The sequence below is a fragment of the Aythya fuligula genome, chromosome 21, assembly GCF_009819795.1.
Source record: "Aythya fuligula isolate bAytFul2 chromosome 21, bAytFul2.pri, whole genome shotgun sequence".
In the NCBI taxonomy this organism is placed as follows: domain Eukaryota; kingdom Metazoa; phylum Chordata; class Aves; order Anseriformes; family Anatidae; genus Aythya; species Aythya fuligula.
This window is the reverse complement of record NC_045579.1, coordinates 4,048,768-4,075,491: the sequence shown is the minus strand read 5'-3', so window position 1 is coordinate 4,075,491 and position 26,724 is coordinate 4,048,768. Positions and strand designations below refer to the sequence as shown.

Genomic DNA, 26,724 nt, shown 5'->3' with positions numbered 1-26,724 from the left:
TAGGAATTCAAGTCTTATTTCTAAATTCCTCACATATCATTTCCCTTTGAAGTGTTCTTCTATTCATTTTTCAAAATATATGACTGGGTCATCACTTAAGGAATTTATTTCACTGTGTTGAAGTCTAATATTGAAGCTTCCCAGCTGCACCATGTGCTATACTCTCTATATACTCTAGCACAATGCACAGCACCTAATAAAGCATCAATGGGATTAATGCTCCATATGATCTCCCCTTTACTGTATGCGTCAAGAATAAAAAGCAAGGGGAGAGCCACATCTTCTATCTACATGAGTACTTTTTGAATTTCTTATTGTCATTAGCTGTTTTTAGGAGTTAAATGTGAATTGCAAGAACAGGTATTTGACTTCTTTCCTTTAGAAAAACTGATAAATATAGAGCTGTAGAACTGTGAACAGATCTCTGGCCTCTAGATCTGTTGTCTCATGCTTAGCTGTTACATAAACTTTCTGTCTGATAAAAGCACCAGGGAAACAAGAGAATTTGGTGTTCACTCTGCATGCTTCCCATGTGCTTGGATGTCCATTTACCTAAGATATAACTAACAGAAGTACAGAACACAAGTGGGTAAACTGTGGCACAGCAGAGTTGTGTTGAGAGTCACATTAGAGAATAACATATGCAAAAACAATTGGTCTCTCACTTTCCTGTTACAGCCACTAGACAACAATGCTGCCTATTATTCATTCCAGGAATAAACCAATGAGACACTCTACTTAGTTCTATTCCTGTATCATAAGTATTACTTTAAGACTTGCAGATACAGTACCATGAACAATTTACCAGTCAACCCCTGCCTGCTAAAACATCATGAATTTGCAGTGGGTAGATCACCTTTTCAACAAATATGTAGATTTCAGATCATAAACCCCCATACCCAATATACACGCAAGGAATCTGACTAATGACAAATTGTGTCCATGATTCTCTTTAAAGTATACAAGACAGACAGAAGTTTAACCAGTTTTTCGTTTGTACTGTGTGACTCTTGGGTTAATAACATTTGCTCCATACAAAGATTTCAGAAACTGTGAACTTTTCCCTCCAACCCAGCCGAAGCTAATCCACAAATGTCCCGTCACCTATTGGCTCAGCAACAGTACCCCTCCCCTCCATCAGAAAGGATCTCTGATGTAATTCCACCCACAGTCTTCCTCATATAAGGCCTGGTTGGAAGGCTATTTCTTTATTTTTGCTTGTTGCTCAGGGGTTCATTGCAACTTCTTTCTGCAGTCTAGAAATGCCTGTAGACTTCAGTGGAACCTGGAACCTTGTCAGCAATGACAATTTTGAAGGCTATATGGTGGCTTTAGGTAGGTGAAATACCTCATTCTATCCTTCTTCCTTCCCCCATAAGATTCCTTCTGAATTTTAAGTGTTTGAGTTCTTTCAAAATCTAGATATTGGTGAAGCTTTTTTGTCCAGAAAAACAATGGAGAGGTATTTGTTTGCTGATTAATTACATAGCATTAGCAATTATTTTATCCTGTAACCCAGGCATCCTGGCAGGTTCCAGGAACTCAGCCTGGTACTTGTTAAAAGCAGAACTTCTGAATACTTTTTATATGAGATGAGGGAGAGTTCTCCCTGTCCGCTGAGTTTCTCTTGCTTTTCAGAACAAACTTATAGACCTTAGTTTAGGTCTAGTCTTAGGGTTAGTTACTAAATAACAAACAAGTTCTTGTGTATTTGTCAATTCAAGGCAACTGTTTTGCTTAGTATCATGAATCTTTAAACAGCTCACAAAAGACTTCGCTTATTCTGTGACCTGTTGAGCAGTCCTTCTAACTATCCCTTTCCTCATGTGCTTGAAGTTAACCTCTTATCTCATTCAGATCTTTATGGAGATATTAATGGTGCTGTAATGAGAACTAAAAGTTCTTGGTACTCTATTACCTTCCATGTGCAAAGCTAATTATAGACTGACAGCAGGTAACCCTGCATATCCCCTTCCCCTCACCTATCTCTGCCACCTCTTTCTGCCTTGCAGACTTGTGTAAGCTGACTGCTAGCAGTATCCCTTGCAGGTAATTGCATGTGCAAGTAGAATGCAATCTATTTTCTATCCATATATATGCTGGGTGACCTACTTTAATCGTCTAGTCGATAGCTTTAGCATGTTGAAAACTCTTCTCCCTTTCTTCATCCTGCTGTGTTGTCATAGGGGGAGGAGGGTATTCCATAATGAGGATTTATTCCCAAGTCCCCAAATCTGAAATTTGAATACAAAGCAATTTCGTTATAAGCAATAGATTCACTTTTTTTTTCCATGATAATAAATATTGTCTGCCTATATAAAGGATTTTTAAATGAAATTTAACACCTCATCTTATGTAAAACTAGAGCATGTAACTATTGTCTGCTAAATAGATGGTTTGTTCCTCTAAATAAATAAACATTCACTACGATAAAATAAAATAGAAATAAACCCTAAAAGCAATACTTCAAGCTCAGTATTACCAAGACCGTGAGGATGATGTTCAAGACAACTGATTGTTACAGATAACCAGGCAATATTTTAAGTGTGATGTTTTCTAGTTGCACTCAAAAGGTCTTAATAGCCAGTGACATGTCCTGAAAATGAGCCTGAGTAATTCAATTTTAGGACTGTCTTTCATTTGACTCTAAGGTACAGTGTAGAGAAAATTCTTGTTACTTTGCATAACACCTTTCCTCTTTCAAAGTATGAAAGAATAGGTATTAATTATTCTCTGTATCTAATAAAGAAGGGGTTCTTGAGGGGTATGTGTGGGGAAACCAAATTTTGAAGAACATGCATTGAACTGTATAACATATAACAGTTTGGGACGGGGGAACCCAAAGCAACAACACAAAAAAACAAAGCAACTAAAAAAATCCATCGAACCCTTGCATAGCAAGCTATTCTTAAGAAATGCTTCTAGAAGCAATAAAGGTAAATCCTGGCTGTCAGAATGGCTGGTGATGAGCACAACTTATCCTTTTTTCTCCTGTCAAAGGTATTGATTTTGCAACACGCAAGATAGCAAAAATGCTGAAGCCTCAGAAAGTGATCAAACAGGATGGGGACATGTTATCTATCCATACCACAAGCACATTCAGAGACTACATGCTCCAATTCAAAATTGGAGAAGAGTTTGAAGAAGACAATAAAGGCCTGGATAACAGGAAATGCAAGGTAAGATTGACTATATATAAAATAATAATAAAAAAAGTTCTTACAGAATTAAGATGCCATGATCAATCTTGCTACTTCAGCTGAAGTTATCAAGAATACTATTTCTAGTGTGACACAGAGGCAGGAACCTTAATTTACTTTTTCCTGCACAATAGAATTTAGTATTTTATTTTATTTTATTTTATTTTATTTTATTTTATTTTATTTTATTTTATTTTATTTTTTCACAAAAAGGATATTAACTATTAGGTATATTTCAGAACTGAGATAACGTATAGGAACACTGTTTCTTCTTCAACAGAGCCTAGTTACCTGGGACAACGACAAACTTGTCTGTGTCCAGATTGGTGAGAAGAAGAACAGGGGCTGGACTCACTGGCTTGAAGGAGATGACCTCCACTTGGTATTTGCTTTACTTCAGATTTGTATATATATTTCAGAATTGTATCTATGACAAAAATACAGGTTTTATTGTGATCATAACATGCACAAGTTATCATCTCAGTAGTATACGCAATTGACAGTACACATTCTGCTTTCAGCTAGCCTAGCTGGAACAATTTTACTGTTTCATTCTTCTTTCTCTTGCATATTTAAATTCAGAATATTAAGCATAACTTACTAGCATAGCAGGTGAGTGATTGTCAGTACTCATGGCAAATGACTGATGTTCATCTTTGGAGATGATTCCTTTGATTACTCTATATTTAATTTTATTATTATTTTTTTAGGAGCTTCGTTGTGAGAATCAAGTATGTAGACAAGTCTTCAAGAGAGCTTGAATATGAGTGTTGGTTCCTACATGGAAAGACAGCTATATACAGGAGGCCATGCATCCTCGTGTCCAATGACAGCTGTACAGACAAGAGTTGATTCCTTCTACCTGTTAATCTAAATGATATTATATTTCTGGCTCAGGAAATGCTGTCTGTTAGCCATGTTAAATATCTGATTTTTGCTAATAAACACCAAAAACAATCTTAAATACCTGTCTTCTGAATGTATTGACAGAGGGAAGGAGAAAAAAGACAAATGACAGGGCTTGGTTTACAGTTAACTACTGGTCTAAATCAGAACAATACACAAAAATAAGAAGTCTAAACAGGCATGCCAACATCAAACAAGAAGAGAGCTGAAATCTGTGTAATTCTGGGAGTGGTAAAAAGTAAAGAGGACTTCACAAGATACAAGTTCATTATTCAAAATACTTCTTAAGCTGCAGATTAGTATTTCAGGAGAAGTTAATGTTTGCATTTTAAATGTGTTATGTAAACTTTATGTTGTGCCATAGCTGCTTTGTTCTCAAAATAATTAAGTTCAGCTTACCAGAGGGGGAGCGAGCCTATGACAAAATAGTGTCATCCCACAATAATGACAAGAGGTTTGAGCAATCACGTAGGTTCCAGTCTGCAAGGCAATTGAATGCCATTAGCACACACACAGAGTAAAAACAATGCTACTCAAGACTTACTTGCACGTGGTTGTTCAATTAGGTTAACACATCTCTCATTTTTGACCTTGTGTGCTGTTGCACAGAAGCTTAATTCTGCCTCCTGTAAATACCTTTAAGCGGTCAGACCAATCTGTTGCATGTGCAATGTATCTCTCTGGTAACTCTAGTATTGTAGGGATGGGCTTTATAGTGGAAAAAGCCAGAGGAGTTTAACTTAAATCTAGCTTAAGCACAATAAATGAATTAGAACTTCATTATTTTATTTTATTTTATTTTTTTTTTTTGTAGAAACTGAAGTTACCCCTGACACTTGGAGAGATAAGTAATCCAATCTTACAGACATTTCTTCTTCCCCCCTGTCAGTTCAGAATTACTACAGCTACTAAATGAGGCAGACAAAACCTGTTGAAGCTTGAAGGGCTTAAAAACATCGTGAGCTTTTGTGAGATTTGTGGTAATTATGTGGGATACCATCAGACTAAAAAGGCACAGTAGCTTCTAAAATATGAAGAAATGACTCATACTCTGGACAGGGAAATCTATTGGACTGGGAGTAAAATACTACATATATTCTATGATTCCTGACAGTGTCTTCCTTATGGAACTGAGTGATGATTTTACTTATTTGGAAATAAGGTTAATGCTACCACGTTACTCTAATATAAACAACAAAATGACTCAAATCTGCTCTGTCATGTCTACCGGCAGTGTACTGCAACAGCCACAGGCTTCACTATTCCACTAGATGGCACCACTGCGACATGTTGTTTTTTATTTAAAATTGAGGTTTCCAACAGCAGTACATGTATTTTAGGCATTAAATGTTGCAAAAATGCTTAAACTGCACAGCTTGAAGTTGTATGTTCCAATCAGATGTACTTGAGAAGCAACACAGAAAGGCCATGATGATCTTAAGAAGTCTGTTAGTACAGGGAGTGAATCCAAGTAGAAATCAGAAAAATGCAATCTTCAAAGACTGTATGACTAGAACTGTAACACTTCAGTAGTAAGGCTGCTATTCAGAAGCCTTTGCTAAAAACAAAAACAAACTATAGAAGATTTATCAGCTGTGATATTATTTTTTTGTTGCTACCTTCCTTCTTCAAATTGTTAATTTGAAAGCAGGTGATGCCATGCGGAACTCACTTGAGGATGCTTTGGAGATCTTCAGGATGAGACAAGCCACTACAGTGAGAGAACCGCTTATAATTTCATTTTTATGCCAACCATTTTGCATGTTTTTATAAAATACAAATTAAGCATCCTGAAATTCAAGGTGAGAAAAAGAAAGGGAACAGCCCTATATTCTGTGACTGGCCAAAATAAATAAATAAATACATAAATAAGATATTAAGATATTTTTTGCCAAGAAGACATGCACTTGAACTCTATAACTGAAGGACAGAAACAAAATTCCCCAGGGAAGCATTTGAAGGGTTTTATTCAAAGGTGTTTCAGACCACTTCAATTATCTCGAAAGCTTTGGTGGTGAAACTTTTTCAGCAACCTACCCTTAAGTTTTTTAGTCAGTGTAACTGCTGACCATGTGTATTACATGAGTTTAAAATATATTGGCTGCATGTAAAAGTACTTTATAGATGGGTGAATGGAAGGAAATAAAAAGGCCCTATCAACTTAAGAAAGGTGTGCACTGAAATACAATAGCAAGGATATCTGCCTAACATATGGATAAAATATGAGAGCTGTTCAATTGTATTGCTTTATAATTACTCGTGGTACTTGAGGAAATATGTCTTAATTTGATTCCTTGTTCACACTGACTGGTTTGCTTCCGTCTCACATCCTGTTGTCCTTCCTTTATGGGATTCTTTCACCAGCTGAGTCAAACTACACGGCATGGCACAGAGCTGTCTACTAAGATCTTATTACTAGTGACTGTTCATCCTAAGGGCAAGTCTGCTGATGCAACTCCTTTTTTTTTTTTCTTTTTCTTTTTTTTGTTTTGTTTTGTTTTCGTTTTTGTCCTCTTCCAAAAGAGCAGCTTTTCAAAACCTTTTTCTTTTTGCCTACCTGTCCTGTAACCGATGTAACATGGAGTGGGAAGCAAACATCCGACTCACCTCCAGTCAACACAGCCCCTGGCCACTTTGTTCTCTAACTGGAGTATGATTTTTGACAGGGAAAGAAAAGGAAGCGAAAGAAAAGGTTAATATCTTCCACACAAATATAATTTTTAAGGATTGGGTGGCACTGGCATAGGCTGCCCAGGGAAGCGGTTGAGTCATCATGGAGGTCTTCAAGAAACGTGTCGATGTAGAGCTTAGCAGTGCGGTTTAGTGGTGGACTTTAGCACTAGGTTAAAGGTTGGGCGAGATGATCTTACAGAGGTCTCTTCCAACCTGCAGAATTCTGTTATTCTATGACTAGATGCAGATGCAAATCTCTAGATGTTTTTCCACAGGAAGAGGAAAAATATACGTCAGGTTCAAACGAGAGTTAGGGGTAAGGCCCAGTATTGAGTGCTCAGTGCTTCAGCTTTCCTTTGCCATATCACACCGAGTGTGATGATTAGACTAAAAGCTTAATTATGGCTCACGGAGAAGCGGACTAAGCCCTTCAAGGCATGAGGCAGGAGAGCCCATGAAGGGGTCTTCAAGGAGCATGAGGGGCACGAGGGGACCCACAACTGGAGGTCGGTGCCACCACAGCGGGTGGCTCCACACATCCCTCTGAGGCTTCCCCCTCCTGTGGGCGAGCGGAGACGCCCCTACAAGCGGACATTTCCCCCATTTCCCCTCATGCCCACCCCTCCCGGCCGCTGCCCCTCAGCACCGCCCTCACCCCCTCCACTCCCCCCCCTGTTGCCATGGCGCCGCCGGGCCCCTCCCCTCCCTCCCTCCCTGCCCGCCACGACTCGCCGCCGCTTGGCCCCGCCCCTCGCGCTCTCCCCGCGCTCCCCGCCGCCTCCTCCCGGCCCTGCCATTGGCCGGCGCGGCGCGGGGCCCGGCATGCCCGCTGCCCTCGGCGGCCTCACGTGATCCCGCCGCAAGATGGCGGCCGCCGCCCTGTTGTTTTGATGAATAATCCCTGCGCGGGGCAGCGGCGGCGGCGGCGCGGGCGGGGGCCGGGGCTGAGGGGAGCGGGTGGGGGGCGGCGGCGACTGCGGCTCCCCCTGGGCCGGCGGCGGCGGCGGCAGCAACAGCAGCAGCTGAGCAGTGGGAGAGGGGGTCGGGGGCTGCGGTAGCAGCGGGTTTGGGGCGAGCGAGGCGAGGCGGCCCCGGCGATGCCCTTGTGAAGCGGCCCGGGGGGCTGAGGCGGCGGCAGAGCGCTCCCCCGGAGCTGCCCCGCGGCGGGGCGGAGGAAAGCGCCCTCGGTGCGGTCACCATTAAGAGGAAGGCGATGGAGGAGCTGAGCGCGGACGAGGTGAGGCTGGGAGAGCGGGGAGGGTGGGTTTCGGCCCCCCTAGGGCGGCCCCGCTGGCTCTTGCGGGGGAGATCCCGGTGGGATCCGTGCCCGCAGGGTGCTGCCAGCTTTGCCCCCTGCCTTCTCCCCATGTCTGACCCCCCCTCCCCGAGGCTTGTGGATGGGGTCTGGCTGCTGCTCTGCTGCCCGTCCCCCGCCTTCCGCCTGCCTGCCTCTGGAGGATGTCTTTGTGCTGAGCGACAGGCGTTGCGTGCGTCTTCTGCCTGCGATTTCAAAAAATAATTGCAAAAAACACTCTCTTTTATGCAGTCAGCACCTAAAATATTGCTTTCTCGGGGTCTTTGCTGAAAAGCAAGGTGTGTGTGGGATCTTATATTGAATATAGTTTTGCCTCGAAACAGGCTTGCCAATCTTCTGAGGCTTCCTTCTGATTTGCTCTTTTTCAATTTAACCTCTTATTCTTTCACTTCAAAGTCATAGGTGTTGTGCTCAGCATCAGACATGGAACTATTTCCAGTTTGTTCCCTTAAAAGGGTGCCCCCACCCCCTTTTTATTTATTTATTTATTTATTAGTATAAACTAAGATCTTACGCTTTGCTTACATGTTGGTGGACTCTCAAATGAATTCTGCCATGGTGTTGATCGGGATGTAGGGAGTTTCCCACTATGCTGCCCAGTTTGTGTGCATCTTCAACTCTTCTCTCACCTCCTTAAAATATGGGTTCATATCAAAGTGTGTTGTATGTAATGTGTGGTTATCAGATCAGCTACAGCCTAGGCTTCTTGCTATAGTTGTATTCAAGGAAGATCAAAAGAAGTTATTTTTGTGCTGTACTGTATGTTATGGCTGGGTTGTAGATCAAGGTGACCACTGCCATCACTCAGGTTTGTATTCCAAAAAGTTGTTTTGATTATGTTGTGCCTCGTGATTTAGCAATCCTGCTACGTTGCAGCAGGGGAACTGGGAGGAAATGCTTCGTGCTGTTTATTTGCTGAGGTCCTTACAGGCTAGGGAAGCACTGAGACAAGGAGCCCAATTCCGATGGTGGGGAGAGTGGGGTAGGATGCTGGTGTTGTCATTTCTGCCATGAAAAGGCATCTTTAATTTTATGGCTGTATTTTATGAGTGCTTTATTTACTTGTGATCCTTCCTATAAACTGCGTTTTGATTATGAGGTGTTCTATGATTTCAGAGTTGTTTGATCTGTGTAAGCTTGTTTGTGTCACTGCTTCTGCAAGTCTCTGACATCATTCGGAGTGCTGCATTGTGAACTGAGGTTGCAGAAAATGAGCTCTCCGGCAGGGACTCATCCACCTATTCTGGCAAAATGTTTGTCCCAAGTGACTTGGAGTTTTCCCATGTCCTTCTAGTGCAGCTCAGCTAGGAGCAGAACTGATTGGTCTTTTAGGTGATTGCTTCAGACAAGCTTAATCTTGTAGCGTTTTAAGAGAGTCGTGCTGTCACTTTTTATTGTTAATGGGCCCCTCATTGTAAAGGCAGAGCCAAGTCAATTTTAATACCACATCACCATTTACTGTTACTTGATGCAGTGGATCCTGCATCAGAATTGAACTGCATAGAAAAAGAGCCTTCTAAAATAGAAATGTTTTTATCTTACATACGTGTTCTATCTGAAAAAACTTATTTGGCATTAGCTGAAGGAGAAAAAACACTTAATTGATTATTTCCTTATATTGAAACATAATTAAGTATAACATTAACAGGTTTTAACTTTAAAAGAGGAGAGATAGGATTCAATTGATTAATCGCTTTGGTATTAAAGAGTATATTATAACTTCAAGAAGTTATATACTTTTTTTTTTCACTGATTTTTTTTTTTTTGGTGTGTTTATTAAAGCAGTAAAGTTGTCTTTTACTACAGACCATACTAAAATCTTTAGATAGGGAGAAAATTCATTTTCTGTGTATGAAATTTAACATCAGTGATAAATAACACAGTGAGAATAGGGACTGCATATAAAAAAGCAAAAGGAAACCAAGCATGGCATAAAGTGGGAAAGAATGATGTAAACTTAGCCTCTTTAACCATCTACATACGGTTTTTGAGTAGTTTAGCATTGTGCCTTCTGAGCATAGACCATGATCAGCATCCCCAGAAAATGAAGCATTCCTTAAAATCTATTAACATGCTGTAAAGGGTGCAAGAAAATAAAGGTAATCCATTCAGATTACCCCTTATTGTACAAATTTGGAGCTCTGCCATGCTTGTGGAAGGATAAAAATTTTCCTTAAAATCTCACTGAGCAGTTGCTACTGAAACAGCTGCTGACTCCGGACCTTTTATACAAACAGGGTACGTGAACCTGAGGGACTAGTCCTCTTGCTTGTGTCTTTACTGGTTTGCTGTGTAATTGAATTATTGGTTAACTGTCTTTAGCAGGGTGCTATTTTAACATCTTTGTTGTAGTGTGCCCAGCTAAGAGTTGTTTACAAGTTCAGTAAGATCCAAAATGCATTTCTGAACGTTACTATCCTGAGATACAGTCCAGATGTGTCCAGCGAAACCAGTACTAATTAAAAACACAATGTCCCGTTTCCATTCAGCCAATTACATTTCTTCATTAACCCTTTAAAGCGTATATTATGGAGTTGTGCTCTGTAGGGAAGGTAGACTATGGAACAAAGAATGCCCATGGAGTAATTGGTCCCAAATAACTGGTCATTATTAGGTAACTTAACGATGTGTAACAGCCTGTCACAGGTCGCTAGTGCAAGTAGTTATTGCTGAACTCAAGGGTTGGGTATTACCGAGGTACCCAAAATGTCCCTAACAAAATATTTAATACAAAAAACCCACGTGTTATTTCATGGTGATGTGGATAGTCATGTAACCCAAAATGAAACCAGGCCACTGACTTTGAACCCGCAATTCTAGTATGTGGTCTCTGTTGTGAGGAGGCAGGAGGTCAGGGCCTCGTTTGGGCTCAGTACCGCACAAACACCCTACATCTTCCAAGTCCCCGCGTTGTGCCCCAAGCAGAAATTCTCTCTTATTCCCACATCTCAATGCTGTTCAGTCTCCAGGCCTGAATGATTTGATTTGGTAGAAGGTGTGCACTGGTTTTACGCTGTCTTCTCAGACCTCTCTTTCAGCCTGCGGCTTTCCCGTTCGAGAGTTGTATCTGAAACCCCAATTTTTTCCTCTCTTACTCAAGTCTATAATCTTCAAATCAAATTTCAGATTTCCTTGAAAATATTATGTAAACCTAGAGGAATATGGTAACTGGGTATCTAGGAACCAAATCTGTTTTTTTAACCATCGTTAGATGTAACCTCCTTCATGAAATCTGTCTCTTTTTCAGTGTAAAAATATTCAGAATGTATTTATATTTTTATGTTAATTTGTTCAGCAGTAGGAAGGGTAAGTATAATTTGTCTGTCATCCTTAAACGGGTAGGGAAAATCTTGTATTGCTTTAATTGCGGTATCTTATCTAAAAGCATCTCGGTGTCTCGGCAGGTTCCGCTGTTATCTCTACCCTTTTTCAGAGTTTCTTCAGGGCAGTTGACAATCTGCAGTGTAGGTCTGTAAGAAGGATAGGTGCTTGCTTGATGGACTCAGAGTGACAAACAAACAGCAAAAGGTCCAGCTCAGTGTCCTGTTTCTAAAGCATTGATTGCAGCTGGTATTGACGTAACTTCGGTGTTGATCTACTCCAGCTCTGTAGATGAAGAAATGTCGAGTGGCACAGAGGACCTCAATTATTTGCTTGAAGCTGGGAGATGATGAAGAGGATTTGTGCAAATTATACCTTGTGAGGGATATGAGCTTGTTTGAGTAATCAAGGTTTGGCTGTATTTGAGAATAGATGATAAATAAGTTGATGAATATTAACATTTTGAATATATTTGTGTGTTCCTCATACAGTTCTAAATCTGGTGTTAGAAAGGAAATGGCTAGCAAGAAAGAATATCAACACTTGGGGAGGAGTTTCACATCACATTTATTTTTCTTGATCTCTGCATAATTTCTTCATTTTTCTCCTTCAGCCACTTCTGCATATATGGGGGGTTTGTGTGCATCTTACTTTTTTTCCCCCTCTATTCCTGCGTGCTGTTCCACTATCTGAAAAAGAAAAACATGGTTATGAATTAGATGAATAATAAAGAAACAGCTTTAAAAAAATTTAAATCAGCCCCCTAATTAGATTTCAATTCAGGTTGTTTAACTTGTTATATTTTAGCTTTGTGAGCTATGAATAATTCATTTGGATTCAGCAATAGGGAAAATAGATATCGGGATGTGTGGCTGGCATGTTCTCAGGTATGCCTCTGAGGAGTGAGAATTCTTTTGGTATTCTTTTTTCTTCCAGATAACAATTGTGGAGAGAAATTGAGATAACTTTTTACATCTTTTTTTGAGAGACACTAGTATGTACAGTTTCTACTTGTGGTAAAACTAAACTGTTTATGCAATAATAGGCTCTCCTGTTTTGCTCAACGAGGAGGAGGAGTTAAACAGAAACACACTATGATTAAAATGTATTAAGAGCAACAACAAAAAAGGATTTATTTTGTAGCTGCCCTCCATACTCATGTGGTGACAGCACTCATGGTAGAGATGTTGTTCCAGACACTGTTTTCCCACAGTTTTTGAAGTCTGATTTAATTTGATCTGTTCTTCTTCCTCTTGGGGTAGATTTCACAGACCATTAAATGACTACAGTGATGTGGCATAGACATTGACTTGACACAAATCTTTTGTTCGCTCTTTCACTTGCTTGGCAGTTCTTCAGGATTATGAGCAGAGATGAAAACCGATATATTGCATTCAGCGCTCGGGCATCGGAACGCAAATAGGGAATAAAATGAATGGCTTAGTTTTGCAGGGTGTGGGCACCCTCAAATACGATGCTTTCATTTATCTGTAGCTGAAGCTTTTGTATTAGATCCTTTGAGGCAGCCTGTATAATTTTTTTTTTCATTTATGCTCCAAGCTTCATGGTCATAAGTTACAAGTTCTATAAGTTGTTCTGCCCATTTGTTTCTCATGCATCATATTAGTGTTATGCAGTCACAGACTAATTTTAATAAATAGGTTCACAATAGTATACTGAAGTTAGATTTTTAAGGCAGATGCTACTACACCCTATTAGTAATGTGCAAAACCTGATTATTTTTTTTAATTCTGTTTAGTTGAGCCTCTCCAGGTGATGAGAGCATGTAATTTACTGTCTTCAGTTACTACTTGAGATGCTTCCATCCAGCAGTTGCCTTGTAGATTTTCCAGTGTTGCAGATCTGTTTCACATGGTATTGGACAATGTTTTTTTTAATAATGTTCTGTTGGATCTTCTTAAGCAGAAGTTTTTATTAGTATTACGTGGTGTGAAATTAAGGCAAAGGTCATGTTCATATTATCCTTTTTATCAGATTAATGCCGTTTGTTTAATCAAATGCCAAAATAAAGCAGGAGGTGTGTTAGAGGTTTTGAAATAGCCGAATAGTAAATGTTAAACTTGTCTTACACAACTGTTTGAAGGACAAATTCTCAGTGCAGGTGGTTTTCCAAGGCAGCAAATACATATGTTCAAAATAAACATCAGAGGTACTTTAATATTGTCACAAAGAGCAAAGAATGGCAATAAGACTCAGCTACAGGTGGCAGGTTATCAGGTAAAGCTGCTCTGTTTGCAGTATTGCAGGAATAAATACCCATACCATGTGGGAGGCACAAAGCGGGGAGACAGTGGGGTGAATGTGTATGCCCATGCAAATGAATTTGTGCATTTATGTTTGATTTCCTTTGTGCAGATCCGTCGAAGGCGCCTTGCTCGGTTGGCAGGTGGGCCATCTTCCCAGCCGACCACACCACTTACGTCACCGCAGAGAGAGACCCCGCCAGGACCACCTGCAGTTGCACCAACCCCAGGGCCATCCCATAGTCTAGGCCTAAATGTCCACAGCATGACCCCAGCTACCTCTCCAATTGGTGCATCAGGTAGGTTGATGTCTGAGTGACAACAATTTTTATTACATCTGTGCTGAGTCCATTTTCCAAAAAAATAAATGGTTAGATACAATTCTCCAGGTATCAGTAAACTAAGGATGGTATTTAAAATCTTACCAAAGATTGCTAAGTTTGTAATACAGTTTGAAGTTGAGGAATATGACGGATAGAATGCCAGTCTACCAAGGAGCAATGAAAAGAGCTTTCTAGTCTTGCAACACAGTTCTTAATGTTTGGCTGCTACATACGGTTTAACAATGAGTCCCAAGTTCATTTCTGATCCTTAATTACAAGCGTTTGGTATAATAAAACATAGTAGGCTGTGACTTTGCATTATCAACATAAGAATAAATTATTTGCTTTCTTGGTTGTTACTTTGCAATGTTTTTGAAAAATAAAGGTTCTGATAATTCCAGTTTTTACTGCAGTGAGTACAAGTGTCATATATATAAATGACATTTACTTTGGAAGATATGAATAGTTTTTGATCTATTAAAGTTAGACAACGTAGAAAGCATGGAAAGTTGGGAGAGTCTCTGTAGAGAGGTCAAGACCGTATTCGTATGTGTGATGCCACTAAATATGACCTAAAATATTTTGATTTACAATTGTATATCTTGGAAATAGAAACAAATTGGCATGTTTCTGCAGTAAGGTGTTCTCATCTGCCAACTTGTTTGACGTGTTTTGTGTTAAGAGGGTCACAAAACCAATCTCACAACAAATACACCAAGATTGTTTTAAGCAGGTTTTCAATATGGTTTCTAATAATTTGATAGAAATAATTTTCTGATGATCCTCAGTAAGCATGCAGAAATCCTAATATATTTGCTTTCTGAAATGTCATGTTTTTTGCTTTGGCAAGAACAATAAATTGAGATTTCTAGTCTTCTGGTAGCTTGTAAATGAATTATTTACAGTGCTGCTCTGAGATATCTGGAAGGCACTGCTTTCTGCTTATTTTGCTGTCTTTTATCCAGGGCAGGCCAGAGAAAAGTTACCAAAAGCATTTCCTGAGCAAAGCACATCGCAGTTGGAATTTAACACTGCATATTGTCCTCATGATTATATACAGCAACCCAGAAGCAAAGGTGTCTTTTATTTCACTTATTTATTTTACAAATAGTGCAGAGTTCACTTGCTGTGTTCACTCATCCTGTGGTTACATGACTATTTTAATCCCTCTTAGGTCCGGCCCTTGCTGAAAGGAGTGTTTCTCTCTGCCTCTCGCTCTGCTGTCAGTAGCAACTCTGTGGTGAGGTGGATTGTGGACTTGATCCAGGTGGAAACTAACCCACAAAAAAAATTAATGGCTAGTTTTCAAACAGATGAGGTCCTGATCCATCTTACTGCACAACTGTATAAACACAAATGCCAACAGAACAGGACGTGTGGAAACGCTTACCTGAGGGTAGAAATGTTCATACATTGGCGGACCGGTTTGTTGTGGTTTAAAGTGGTCTTACAGTTAAGACCTTAGAGATTTTTGTTTAACGAGTTCATCCATCTGCACTGGACAGTTGCTAAATACACAGGCTAGACTGTTTGATCACCAGCAACAGAAGGTATCTAGCCAGTCTAGTGTTTGCTTCCTGGAGTGCCAGTCATAGCAGCAATTCAATAAGGCATGATTTTTTTTTTCATCAGGATAAGGGATATGGTGAAATTTGGGAATAAATCAAGAAAAAATCTTGACAACTGATTATCTGCTGTATTTGTTCAGCATAAACGAGGACTTGGCTAACGCTGTGTGGTTTGCAGGAGTTCCTTTGCAGCAGTAGACTGAAATGACTGCAGAGGATTTAAAACCATTTGGATGTACAGAAAGCAGCCCCATCAGAATAATGTCCTTGGAAGCATCTGTTTCTGTAAGGAGTTGCATGTCACGACGAGATCAGATTCATGCATTTGTTTCATGGAAAGTGTGATCATTTATTTTGTGTGCGCTTCAAAAATATTTTGGAGAGCCTAAAAATAGTGCCTCATGGACAGCCACGCGTACTGGGTGTGTGGTCTTTGTAACTTTTACAAGTCCTTGCATGCTGTTGTGCTTAAAGAGGCCGGGTACTGACTGCTGCAGTGCAGTGGGTAAAATACATTTACCTGGCAGAAAGACCCCAAAAGAATGTAGGACAGTGCGCTCTTCACCACGATAACCCATGTTTGCTCTAGTCCCCTTATCCACCGAGCTGGGGAGGAGGAGGAGGTGGAAAGATTGTGCCTTGGTGTGACTCGAGGAAGACTGCCTCTTTATAACTAATGTACTGATAGAGAACCAGGCTGTCACTGGGCTATCTTTAATCAGAGACATGCTAGAATATCCTCCTGAAGCCAGCCTTTCCCTGCCATGGATATTGTTTCCGCTAGGTGCTACCTGCGGGGGAACTGCATCATTGAAGTTCTGCTATTGAAAGTTGCCTTTATAGAGATATAACCCGATTGACATGAGCAACTTAGTTCAGAGGATGCATTTGGTGTTTCTGTATCTTTGGGTTTAGGGAAGAGACTGTGCTGGGGTTTGGGTCTGTGCCTCCTGCAAGGGCTTGCAGTGTCAGAGCTGTAATAGCCATCCCTGCAGTCCCGGGACTGGAAGTAATAGAAACACCAGTTCTAAATGGACAGCTTTCCTTGATGTTTCCCTGCTTCTTGGGTGAAATCTTTCACAGACATTTAACATTGGTAAATAGGTGCTTAAGCAAAACCTAACTTTCTTGAAGGAGTGATAATATCCAGTTAGAGCCTGAAAGATACTAAGCAAAACAAAGAAGCTTTGAACAAACTGGAGTAAAATTTTAAGTCCAAGTACTTTGTGGTGGACGCAAGTTACTTATGCATTCTAGCAAGGTGCTCTTAGGTGTCTTCAGCTACAGAAGGTGGCTGTTTGGGTAATCTGCTTGTTCAATTCTTTTCTGAATACCAGTGCAAATTAATTTGACCTCACGCTTTTTTCCACTTTTATGTGAAGATCGCAGTGTTTTCTGGATACTGACTAATTTCCAACTTAAATAAGGAGGAGTTAAATATAAACTGTTTTTAAGCACAGGGAAGTGGAACAGGAGTTTCAGAGTGGTACAATGAAGCAACTTTCCCTACTTCCCATGCTGAATATCTAGTTGTTCTTCAGCAAACTGTTTCAATGATGTTCTTTTAAACTAGCTGGATTTTTTAACTTCATTTTTAACATTTGCATGGATTTTTTTTTAAAATTAACCCGTTTCAAAATCCCACTGAAAGCAGACTTGCTCTTCAGTGGTCACCTTTACATGTTCCATATATGTTGTGTTTTAGGATGATGTGAATTTGATGTTCACTTCTCACCTGATGAGGCTGGAAAAAGAAGGATGCACATGAGTGAAAGGCTATCGTTTTTTTTTTCTTTTTTTTTTTTTTGAACACTCTTATAAGTCCATGCTAATTCATTAACTGTGCTGGAGTCAAGTTTAAGTATTCGTCAAGCCTGACATCATTCACTTAGCTAGACCATATCAGATTTTAAGTCCAGACAGTTTTCCAGCACTTTTTATTATGGGAGTGAATCTCTGAGCACTCATGGATGCAAATTGAATTTTGTTCTGTGTTATAATGCAGGTAAGCATTACTATATTGCTGCTGCAAAGGGAAATAGAAAATGTCATTATCTTTAGTCAAATGTGATTATTATTAACGTTTATTTCCTAATACATTACTAAGAATGCCTAACAGTTGTACTGAAGAACAGTATTCCTTCCCCCTTTCCATCAAAGTGATTGTGTAGTGCCTTCTTATCTCTGCAGTAGTAATCTTGGTGGTGTCTTTGCTTTAGGAGTAGCCCACCGAAGCCAGAGCAGTGAAGGAGTGAGTTCACTCAGCAGTTCTCCATCTAACAGCCTTGAAACACAATCTCAATCTCTCTCTCGGTCTCAGAGCATGGATATTGATAGTGTCTCCTGTGAGAAAAGGTAAAAATAATAAGAAAGAAAGCAGTTTGTATAAGCCAGAAAATGTTGCACTGTGCTAATCATCAAAACCATTTACACAGGAAAAAATTCTGCTGTTTCTCACTTCCAGCCATGTTAATACAATAGGTTCAAATGCTTAAGTATGACACATTGTTTAGACCATTGTGATCTTTTTTCTAGTCTGTCTTAGATGGTAACTCCTTACCTGAAATGATAAAAGACAAAGCATCATCTCAGACATCAAATGATGAGCATGTCTGTTGGGGATGATTCAACTATTCTATTTAAAAAAGAAAAGATTATGGAATGTGATAGCAATGTGGTTTGTATTGCCTGCTGAAGAAATTTAGTGTTGTGTTTCTTGAATTCAAAATAAATGTAACATGAGAAGCATTTATCAACTAGTGACTTTTAATTGCTCTTTGTGCATATGTCCACTGCTGTTACATTGGTTCTTTCTTGGCTGCTTAAGGTGATGTTCCTTTGCTCAGCATCATACAGAGGACTGTCTGTGACTTTCTGCAAGTTAATGGACTTTTTCCTCTTATTTCCACTTACAGCATGTCCCAGGTAGATGTGGATTCAGGAATCGAAAACATGGAGGTTGATGAGAATGATCGCAGAGAGAAGAGGAGTCTGACAGATAAGGTTAGCCCATTATGTTGGCTGTTCTCTTCTAGACTACATGTGTAGATTATTGCAACATCAAGCTTCAGGATTTCATGGCATGGCTGTTCAAATCATGCAATTTGCAGTTAAGTGTTGTTTTTTTTTCAATGTAGCATATGCTTCCCATATGTAAAACCTTATTTATTTTATGAAGACTTCACCTCAGATTTGATAAATTCTGCCTTTTCTTCTACTGCTAAGTTTTCCCTCGCTGGCATAACCTTACGTGGCTACAGCTTTGCCATCTGTAATATTCCTGATGTTTCCCAGGTGTTCTCTTCTTTCTTAAAATGAAACTTTCTTACTAGAAGTCTGTGTAGGTAAGCATCCCAAATAGTGGAATTGAAACAGGAGCCAGGGGTTTAGGATGGAGGACTGATGCAGAACATTAGTTTACAGTGAGTTCAGCTATCTCCCTGTTTTCAACACTTTCTTTTGAGAAGATGGAACTAACTTTCAGATGTCACCTGTGAAAAACTTCTTCACTGTTCCTCATTGAAATTTGCCTGAAGAAAAAAACAACCTCCAAACCTCTAAGATGTCTGGATTTTCTCAAAATAGGTTTATGAATGATTTCTGAAAACTCTGAGGAAAAATACTTTGTTATGTATCCTGCAACAGTGACCTATTATTGTCCAGATCTATTTTTTAATGCGCAGTATTAAGAAGAAACACTTTTTAATATACTTCTGAAGAATGTTGCAGATTATTTGTGTAGCTTTTAAAAGTCTACTAAGTGCCACTTCAAATGTAAGCTGAAATAATGCTATGTAATAAGATTTTGTTCTTAATGATATTATATGAAAGTAAATAAGAATATTTAGCTATCAAGGATTACATAGGAGGTAAAACCATTTAAAGTAGAAAAAGGAAGAAAGCATGTACAAAGCTTTAATTCACTTTTGAGAAAGTCCTCTTTGTCATTGGGTTTTAAGGCCCTTGTGAAATAAAACCACAAAGAAATGGGACATCAGCGTGGTGGAGAGAATTTTCTACAATTCTTGCAGCGCTCATTAGATGCCTTTGTTTATTCCTGCACTGTCAGTAATAAGCTCAGTTGGTAAAAGCCTGGCTTAAAGCCATCTAGCAATAACCCTGCTGCAGAATCCTTTCCAGTCAATTCCTAGCTGCAAACAGGGCAGCTGGACAGCTTGCATTGTGCTACTGTGAAATAAATAGCTTGGAATCAAGGACAGTCTTGAAAGGGTGGGGGGTCAGCGGAGAGTCAAGTGAAGTTTTGCACACTTGGCTCAATTCCTCTTAACTTTTTGGTGTCTCCAAATGCGTAAGTGAATAGACAGCGTGGTCCTCACTTATGAGCAAAAAATGTTCCAGTTATCAGCATTCTTATTATACCATTTTTTAATGTGTTTGGGGAATTTGCTTCCTGCTGGTATAGTGTATTTCTGCTACATCTTTTCTGCATCATGTTTCCTTTTTTCTCTAAACTGACAGATACCTGCATTCCTTGATAAACATGCCAAATCTTCCATTGAGAGTTAGTCTGCAGCTATTTAAAGAAGACCTGCATCTGATAAAATTGTGACTTGACCAGTACAGTTGTAATTAATGCAAATAAGTTAACTTCTTTTCTCCCCCTCTAACCAAGGAACCTCTGTCTGGGTCTGAAGTATCTGAGGAGCAAGCTTTACAGCTGGTCTGTAAGATCTTCAGAGTCTCTTGGAAGGACCGAGACAGAGATGTTATATTCCTGAATTCCCTCTCTGCTCAGTTTAAGCAGAACCCAAAAGAAGGTAGGAATCCAAGCTGTTATTATTGTTAGAGGTGGTTTCAGTTGAGTGGCACGTTTCCTCCCCTTATCTTTAGCTTTTTGTATTTTTGCTGTGAGCCACCTACTTGCAGTCTTTGTTTGATTTCAAGAGTAGGAGGAAGGTGCATCTGCAGTCAGCAGATGTACCAGGAAATGGAATTCCCAAGAAGAAACATGGGACAGCTTGGTCGTAGTTCTTGTTGTAGTCAATTGCTATGATCTTGCTAGTTATTTCTTCTGTTGTGAGACTGCTGTGCTGATACTGTCATGCTGTTGGATTTTTTTCAGAAAACTTTTACTGACTTAATAGGTTATCTTGAATCATAGCTGACATTTATAGAAATTTAGCAGTTTATTTGATAAGCTAACAATTTCTGATTATTTTATATAATTTATATTTTGTCAGCTGTAAGATATCACCAGAATGAAACTTGATTTTATATGTAGGCATGTGTAGATTGTGTTACTTTGCGTTGTTTTTCTTTGTTTTATGACATACCTTTTCCCATGCAGCGTCAGGGTGGGAGTATGTGAGAGGGATGGACAAGGCAACTCTGTTAATGAGTAGTAGCAGCATTTGGTCATGTATGATCTTTGGTACTTCCTATGACAGTTGAATTCTTGGGTGGTTGTAATTTCGGAACCTAGTTAATATAGACAGAACTGTAGTTACCGTATTTATAAATGTAAATTTAATTATTTGCTTTTTGCCAAGAGCAGCACTGTTTTCACACATGTAAATCACTGTCCTTTTTAGTTGAAATCTCTGACTAATGTGTTGTTGAAGACAGTAGATAAGGGTACTAAATTTCTTCTTGTATTCTTTACAGTGTTTTCAGATTTTAAAGACTTGATCGGACAGATTTTGATGGAAGTGCTGATGATGTCCACCCAGTCAAGGGATGAAAACCCATTTGCCAGTCTGACAGCTACATCACAGCCAATTGCTGCAACTGCCCGGTCTCCTGACAGAAGTCTAATTTTAAACACGGGCTCCAACCCAGGAACCAGCCCTATGTTCTGTAACGTGGGCTCCTTTGGTTCCAGTTCATTATCCAGGTGACTTCTGATTATAACTGAATATTGATTTCACTTTAATATTGATTGGTAGACTTAGAGAGGCATAGAAATGTCCCAAGAACCATAAACAGAGTAGATATTAAAAGTTCTTCATTCTTTTTCATGTGAATGTCTCCCTGCAGTCTCACCCTTTTTTGTTGCATTGCTGTGGCTAGAAGCATATTTGACAGATTAAAGCCATGTAGGTCATTCCATCCAAGAAGTATTCCTAACATACATCAGCAAAGGCTGTGGATCTTAATGTGTAGATTGTGACATAGTTTTATTCAACATTAATAAAAAGGACTAATGTGTGTGAGCTGCAGAGCTATAGCTGAAGAGTCAACAGAAGGGGAAGGGCATCTGCTGCTCATTTGATCTTTTTCACCCTTTTTCTTCATATCCTAAAACATTGCTTTTTTGTTTTTTCTTCTTCCCCTGTAACTGGTTTAGTCTCTATGGGACTAGTCCAGCTCCTACTACCAATTTCACAAGCTATGTACCAATGACTGGTTCATCTCTTACCCCACCAGCCAGTTCAGTTGCCACCACCTCTGTGCCTTCCATTACTGTCAGCTCTCACCTGACAGCAACAAGCCCTTCTTGGATGCAGCCTTCCTCTCCGAGGTACCGGCCGTACACTGTTACCCATTCTGGAGGCTTTTCAGCTTCTGTCCCGCGTTCCTTGAATATTTCCATCCCACCTAGTTCACCAAGTCCTTCGGTCATGGCTGCGAGCCCTCCAGCCATGCCAGTCACCGCATCCAGACAGCGACCCACAACAATGGGTCCGCCTTTGTTTACTGCTTCACCCAGTACCTCGCGCAGGCGTTCGTCTTTACTGAACAGGATTCCTTCTAGGTATTTCACAAGAACACAAGAGTGCGTTTCATGTGTGCAGTGCAGGGTGTGGCATGATCTTGCAATTTGGAAGAACTTATGTTTGTGCCGAGCTCACCCTACTCACCCAGAGATGATTTCTGCATTTCGGTTTGCACTAATACATTGACTTGCTAACAAGCTGTCTTTGCCAAGATGTTAAAGCTGCTTCTGTGAGCATTTGAGGTGGATGTTATTACTTTAAAGGTAGCAATATTGTTTTGATTTTCTCCGCCTTTTACATCCATCCCAGCTAAACTTAACTTTCCGTTCAGTTGTTACTGCTGGATAGTAAACCAAGCAGACCTCCTGCTTTGAAAGCAGTTTTCTCAGTAGGGCTTCAGTCGATTTGATGAAAGCTGTTACTTGCTGGGCTGTGTTAGATTTGATTCTCTAGTGCCTACATTTAAATTACAGATTAGCCTGTTTCTGTAGGCTGGGCCAAGTACTGCATTTTCTCTCTGGCTGCTCCTAGAATCCCCATTTGCTGCAGGGGGGAAAAATGGAAAGGCAAGGTCTTGGAACCACTGCTTCATAGCTCAGTAGCTTACAATTTTAGTACTGTTCAGTGATATCTAAATATTCCCACTTCAGTCATATTCTTTACAAGGCCTTCAAAATTAAGTTTTTGGTTTGTGACTGTGTGGTGTTTGGATACATGAATAACTTGTAATAGTGCCATGGAGCATGTTAGTATAGTCTTGGTTTTTACTAACATGGGGTTATCTATTGCCTGCATGTTTAGGAAGATGTTTTTTGGCAGACTTGCAAAGAAAAGTTGTGTACTATTTTTGGCTTAAAAAAATCTGATGGCCTTTTTCATTTCTGTTGTGGTAGTATATACGACAACCCTTTCTCCCTCCTCTTCCTTGCCGTTTCTGATGTGTCTGAGGACAGTAGTGATGAAGAAAATGAAGATGATGATTTTTCTTGTGTCCAGTTTGGGTCCAGGTATTGGAGAAAGAGAATGTAACCTGCATGTCTGGTTGCCTAGGCACTAACAGTATGTGCAGCGTCAAGTGTTTCTCAGAGTAACTTGGGAAATGAGTAAAGCCGAGCAGCTGACTGGGATGGTTTTTAAGATGGTGTATAAATATGGATAATGAATGCTAGTTAGTCAGCTATTTTTTTGAAGAGATGACTAAGATAAAGGAAATGTTAATCATGCTGCCTTTTAAGTTTAATGAGCATGGTTTCTGAAATGATGCTTGAGTTGAACTCCTCGTTGACTATGAGAAGGAATATTATTCACCCATGGCTGTAATTTTAAAACCAGTGGTACATCTTGTTGATGTTTTCCTATTAAAAACTTGGAAAATGAGGACAAATACTAAGATATGGTGGCAAATAGCCAGTTGATGCAATCATTATCATTTTGTCTCAGATTCATTGCTGTCTGGCACCATAGAATCTCTTCTCTAGCCTATAAAGAAAATACACCTGAAAGGTGGACCCCCTGGGGACTGTGATTTTTTTTGAGATGGTGGGTAGTAGAAGCTGATGTAGCTGGAACAGCCAAGAATGGAGGGAAGAAAAGAGCAGAATATTTTTCTGTGAAACAAGCTTAGGAGTCATGTAGCAAAAACCTTTTACTCTGCAAAATGAGGATTGTTATTAGTTCTGTCTGGAGGCTAGCCAGGTAGTTGTGCAAAAATAACACAACCTACAGAACACTGGATGTGCCAAGGGAAAAAAAAAAAAGCTTTTGGAAATGTGAATGTGGGGTAGGATCTCTAGTTTTACATCCCATTGCAGAGTAATATTGCAATGTCTTGGCACGTACAGAAGTGTTTTCGTATGAGGGGTGAATTTTTGATGTGAAAAAATGAGCAGCCCTCCTACAAGGTTGTTTGTCATATCCAAGTGATTTGTGTTCTTTCTCTAGCTGTTGGTGCAAGTGATTCTTTCTTCTCCCATTAAAATATGACATTCATCAGCTTCATCATATGCACCAAAATTCCCAAAGCAATGCCCATTTGTCTTGTATCAACCCAAATTGGAGAAAGGGAATAAATGTTGTATACAAAACCATATATTTTAGGAAGACTCTGAGAAGTGATACCTCTATAGTCTTGCTAGTATTTTGACTATTTTCTATGATCGTTCAGGTTCCTGATTATGATTGATAGTACTTTGGAGGTGCCTTATGGCTGGCCACATTGTCTTATTCTAATACACAGAGCCAGTGACAGCTTACAAATGTTTCTGTTGAACAAATGTGATGAAAAGAATTTTTTAGGACTTGCAATCCCTGTTCAAGTATTTCAGTTACAGCAAGTCAGGGAAAGCTAACTTCTCAAGCCTTTTAAAACTGTCTAGGTGCAGACTTTAGGAAATATCTTGGGCTATTAGGGAATGCCCTAAAACTAGGTATGAGATAAATCTTTTCTCCACCCCCCCACTAGCATTTCTGTCCATGACTGTTCCTGTGGTATGTTGGGACACTACTGATAAGTCAGTTAATTAGAAGACCTTCCAGTTGCCTCTCCTCTCTTCCATACCAGTCTAAATTCAGCAGAGGGAACTCAATAGCAGAGGTTTAGGCCTTTGTGTGTGTGCATGTAGATGGAATTTAGGATTGTTTTTCACCATTGTTTTGTTTAATACTTTTGCTGTTAGCAATTTAATGTAAATATTGGATTGAGTTGCATGGCCTTTGGTAAGGATTCCTGAGGTTGCTATGCTTCTGGAATCTTGGTTTCTATATTATGTCCTGGCATTCTACAGCAGTAGATATTAGTTAAATTATGAACACAGTGACTATACAATTACGCAGCAACTGCATTCTGAAAATACCAAGGCATTCAATACGTTTGTAGGGGATGTATGAGCTCTGCATTGGAATAATTTCAGTTACTGCTGCAGTGAAATCATTACCAGAATGACTAACTACAGAAATAGTAATTTTGTAAATAAATAGATTTTCTTAAAGGGGTAATTTTTATGCTGAGTGTGAGAAGTCAGAGGTTCTGTTTCTCTTAGAATCATAGAACCATGACGCTGTTCCTTAGAACCATAGAATCATATAAGAGACAATAGAGAACTGATGCATGGTTTCATGGTAACCCAGTACTATTTTATTAGAGCTACGTTTTATGTGTATTAGTTTCAGCTGAATAGCTGAAAACAAATTCTCTCTGCAAAAGAGACTTCTGCTCCTAGAAGTTATATTTCTTCAGATGCTCAGCTACCAGATACTTCACAAGTAATAACCTTTATGCAATTCATTGGTTGGACTGCAAACCTTACCTATTAGTTTTGTAAAAAAGAAAAAAAAATATGTTTTGTAGGAAATCCCAGTTTTGATGCAGTCTGTAGTTCTAACCATATTTTTGTAAAGTTGCATCTAAAGAAAAATGCTCTTATTTCTAAATTTAAGGTTTGGGGCTTTTAAATTGATCTTCCTTTTAAATACACTGTGATTGTACACTGATCTTCAGTGAGGAATAGGAATAGACCATCCACATGATTGCTATTTATTTTCTTTGTATTTTATCTACATAAGGTGAATATATCTTCTCTTAATTCCCTTCTGTAAAATAAGGGTTTCATTTTTAATTAGCTTTGTTAAGCTGTTACATAGAGAATAATTCTGTTGAGATAACAAATCTGGGACTGTGAGTCGAGGGGTCTGTTCTCCTACTTAATTTGTCACTTGTCTCAAGCATAGTTTTGTCTTTGTGGGTTTAGTTTTCATGTTTACAATATCAGTGTTTTCTTTTTTCTCCCCCGGTAGCTGTGCTACTTAATGAAATGGCCTATTTTACTATGAGGGAATTAAAATGAACTGAGATGAAATTAAATAATCTTTAATGTGGAAATGTCAAAAGATACATTGCTTGGATGTGTTCCCTCCTGTTTGTTTTCTCCTTCCTTAGAGTATATAGCATGATTGTTTGTAGTCCTCATCTATAATCTGGGGTCTCTTCTTTGTAGCAGGAGACTTTTATTTTCCACGGGCAGGCTAATGTTAACAGAGTTGGTGAAATTTGTAATTTCATGAGTGATGTCCACGAAGACTTCTGCAGAAACTGTGCAGGGGTTGCATCATTGCGTAGAAGTGTCGTGATGTCCTAGGACTTCAAACAGCGTTGATGTCAAGTACAACATAAAGGCTGTTCATTTTCAGTGTTGCCATATAATGATGATTTATCGATTCCCATTAATTTTTTGCACCTTGTTCCCATCTCTAAGATACCTTATTTAATAAGAACAAATTCTTTGCTCATATTCCAGTACAGCTGAGGGATTTTTTGTGTGTTGGACAAACTGTTAAATGGAAAGTTATTTGTATAGGGCACAGAAATGGTCTTAATTGTTGAGAAGGTCATGTGTGTGATGGAGTGGAGTCTTCAGAGATTTGACAGAAGAAGTCAAGAGCTCATTAATTATTAGATTGTGCAAGAGTGAAGAACTGGACC

General features: G+C 39.5%; 2 protein-coding genes across 3 annotated transcripts in view; both read left to right on the top strand.

Annotated features, from left to right (window-relative positions):
- The first annotated feature begins 1,259 nt into the window (after positions 1-1,259).
- RBP7 (retinol binding protein 7) lies at positions 1,260-3,961 on the top strand. Its single transcript, XM_032201373.1, has 4 exons — positions 1,260-1,335; positions 3,001-3,179; positions 3,481-3,582; positions 3,911-3,961. Exons 1-4 carry the CDS (start codon positions 1,263-1,265, stop codon positions 3,959-3,961), a joined length of 405 nt encoding a protein of 134 aa, XP_032057264.1. The 5' UTR covers positions 1,260-1,262.
- Positions 3,962-7,821: 3,860 nt separating this feature from the next.
- The window catches only part of UBE4B (ubiquitination factor E4B), a 38,286-nt gene continuing 19,383 nt past the window's right edge, over positions 7,822-26,724 (top strand). The window contains exons 1-8 of one of the 2 annotated variants that reach the window (XM_032201347.1): positions 7,822-8,016; positions 13,792-13,978; positions 17,790-17,925; positions 18,486-18,573; positions 20,204-20,348; positions 21,196-21,424; positions 21,878-22,285; positions 23,141-23,254. In XM_032201347.1, the coding sequence (XP_032057238.1) occupies positions 7,993-8,016; positions 13,792-13,978; positions 17,790-17,925; positions 18,486-18,573; positions 20,204-20,348; positions 21,196-21,424; positions 21,878-22,285; positions 23,141-23,254 (1,331 nt within the window). In that variant the 5' untranslated portion in view covers positions 7,822-7,992. The remainder of the gene's footprint in view (positions 8,017-13,791; positions 13,979-17,789; positions 17,926-18,485; positions 18,574-20,203; positions 20,349-21,195; positions 21,425-21,877; positions 22,286-23,140; positions 23,255-26,724) is intronic. The other variant, XM_032201346.1, reaches the window with a different exon arrangement.

What these genes read in the sequence shown, in the direction of transcription:
- RBP7 (XM_032201373.1), top strand. Translation starts at nt 1,263, where the DNA reads ATGCCTGTAGACTTCAGTGGAACCTGGAACCTTGTCAGCAATGACAAT. An exon ending in AGGCTATATGGTGGCTTTAG is followed by an intron (nt 1,336 to 3,000) that starts GTAGGTGAAATA and finishes CTCCTGTCAAAG; the next exon opens with GTATTGATTTTGCAACACGC. An exon ending in AAGGAGATGACCTCCACTTG is followed by an intron (nt 3,583 to 3,910) that starts GTATTTGCTTTA and finishes TTATTTTTTTAG; the next exon opens with GAGCTTCGTTGTGAGAATCA.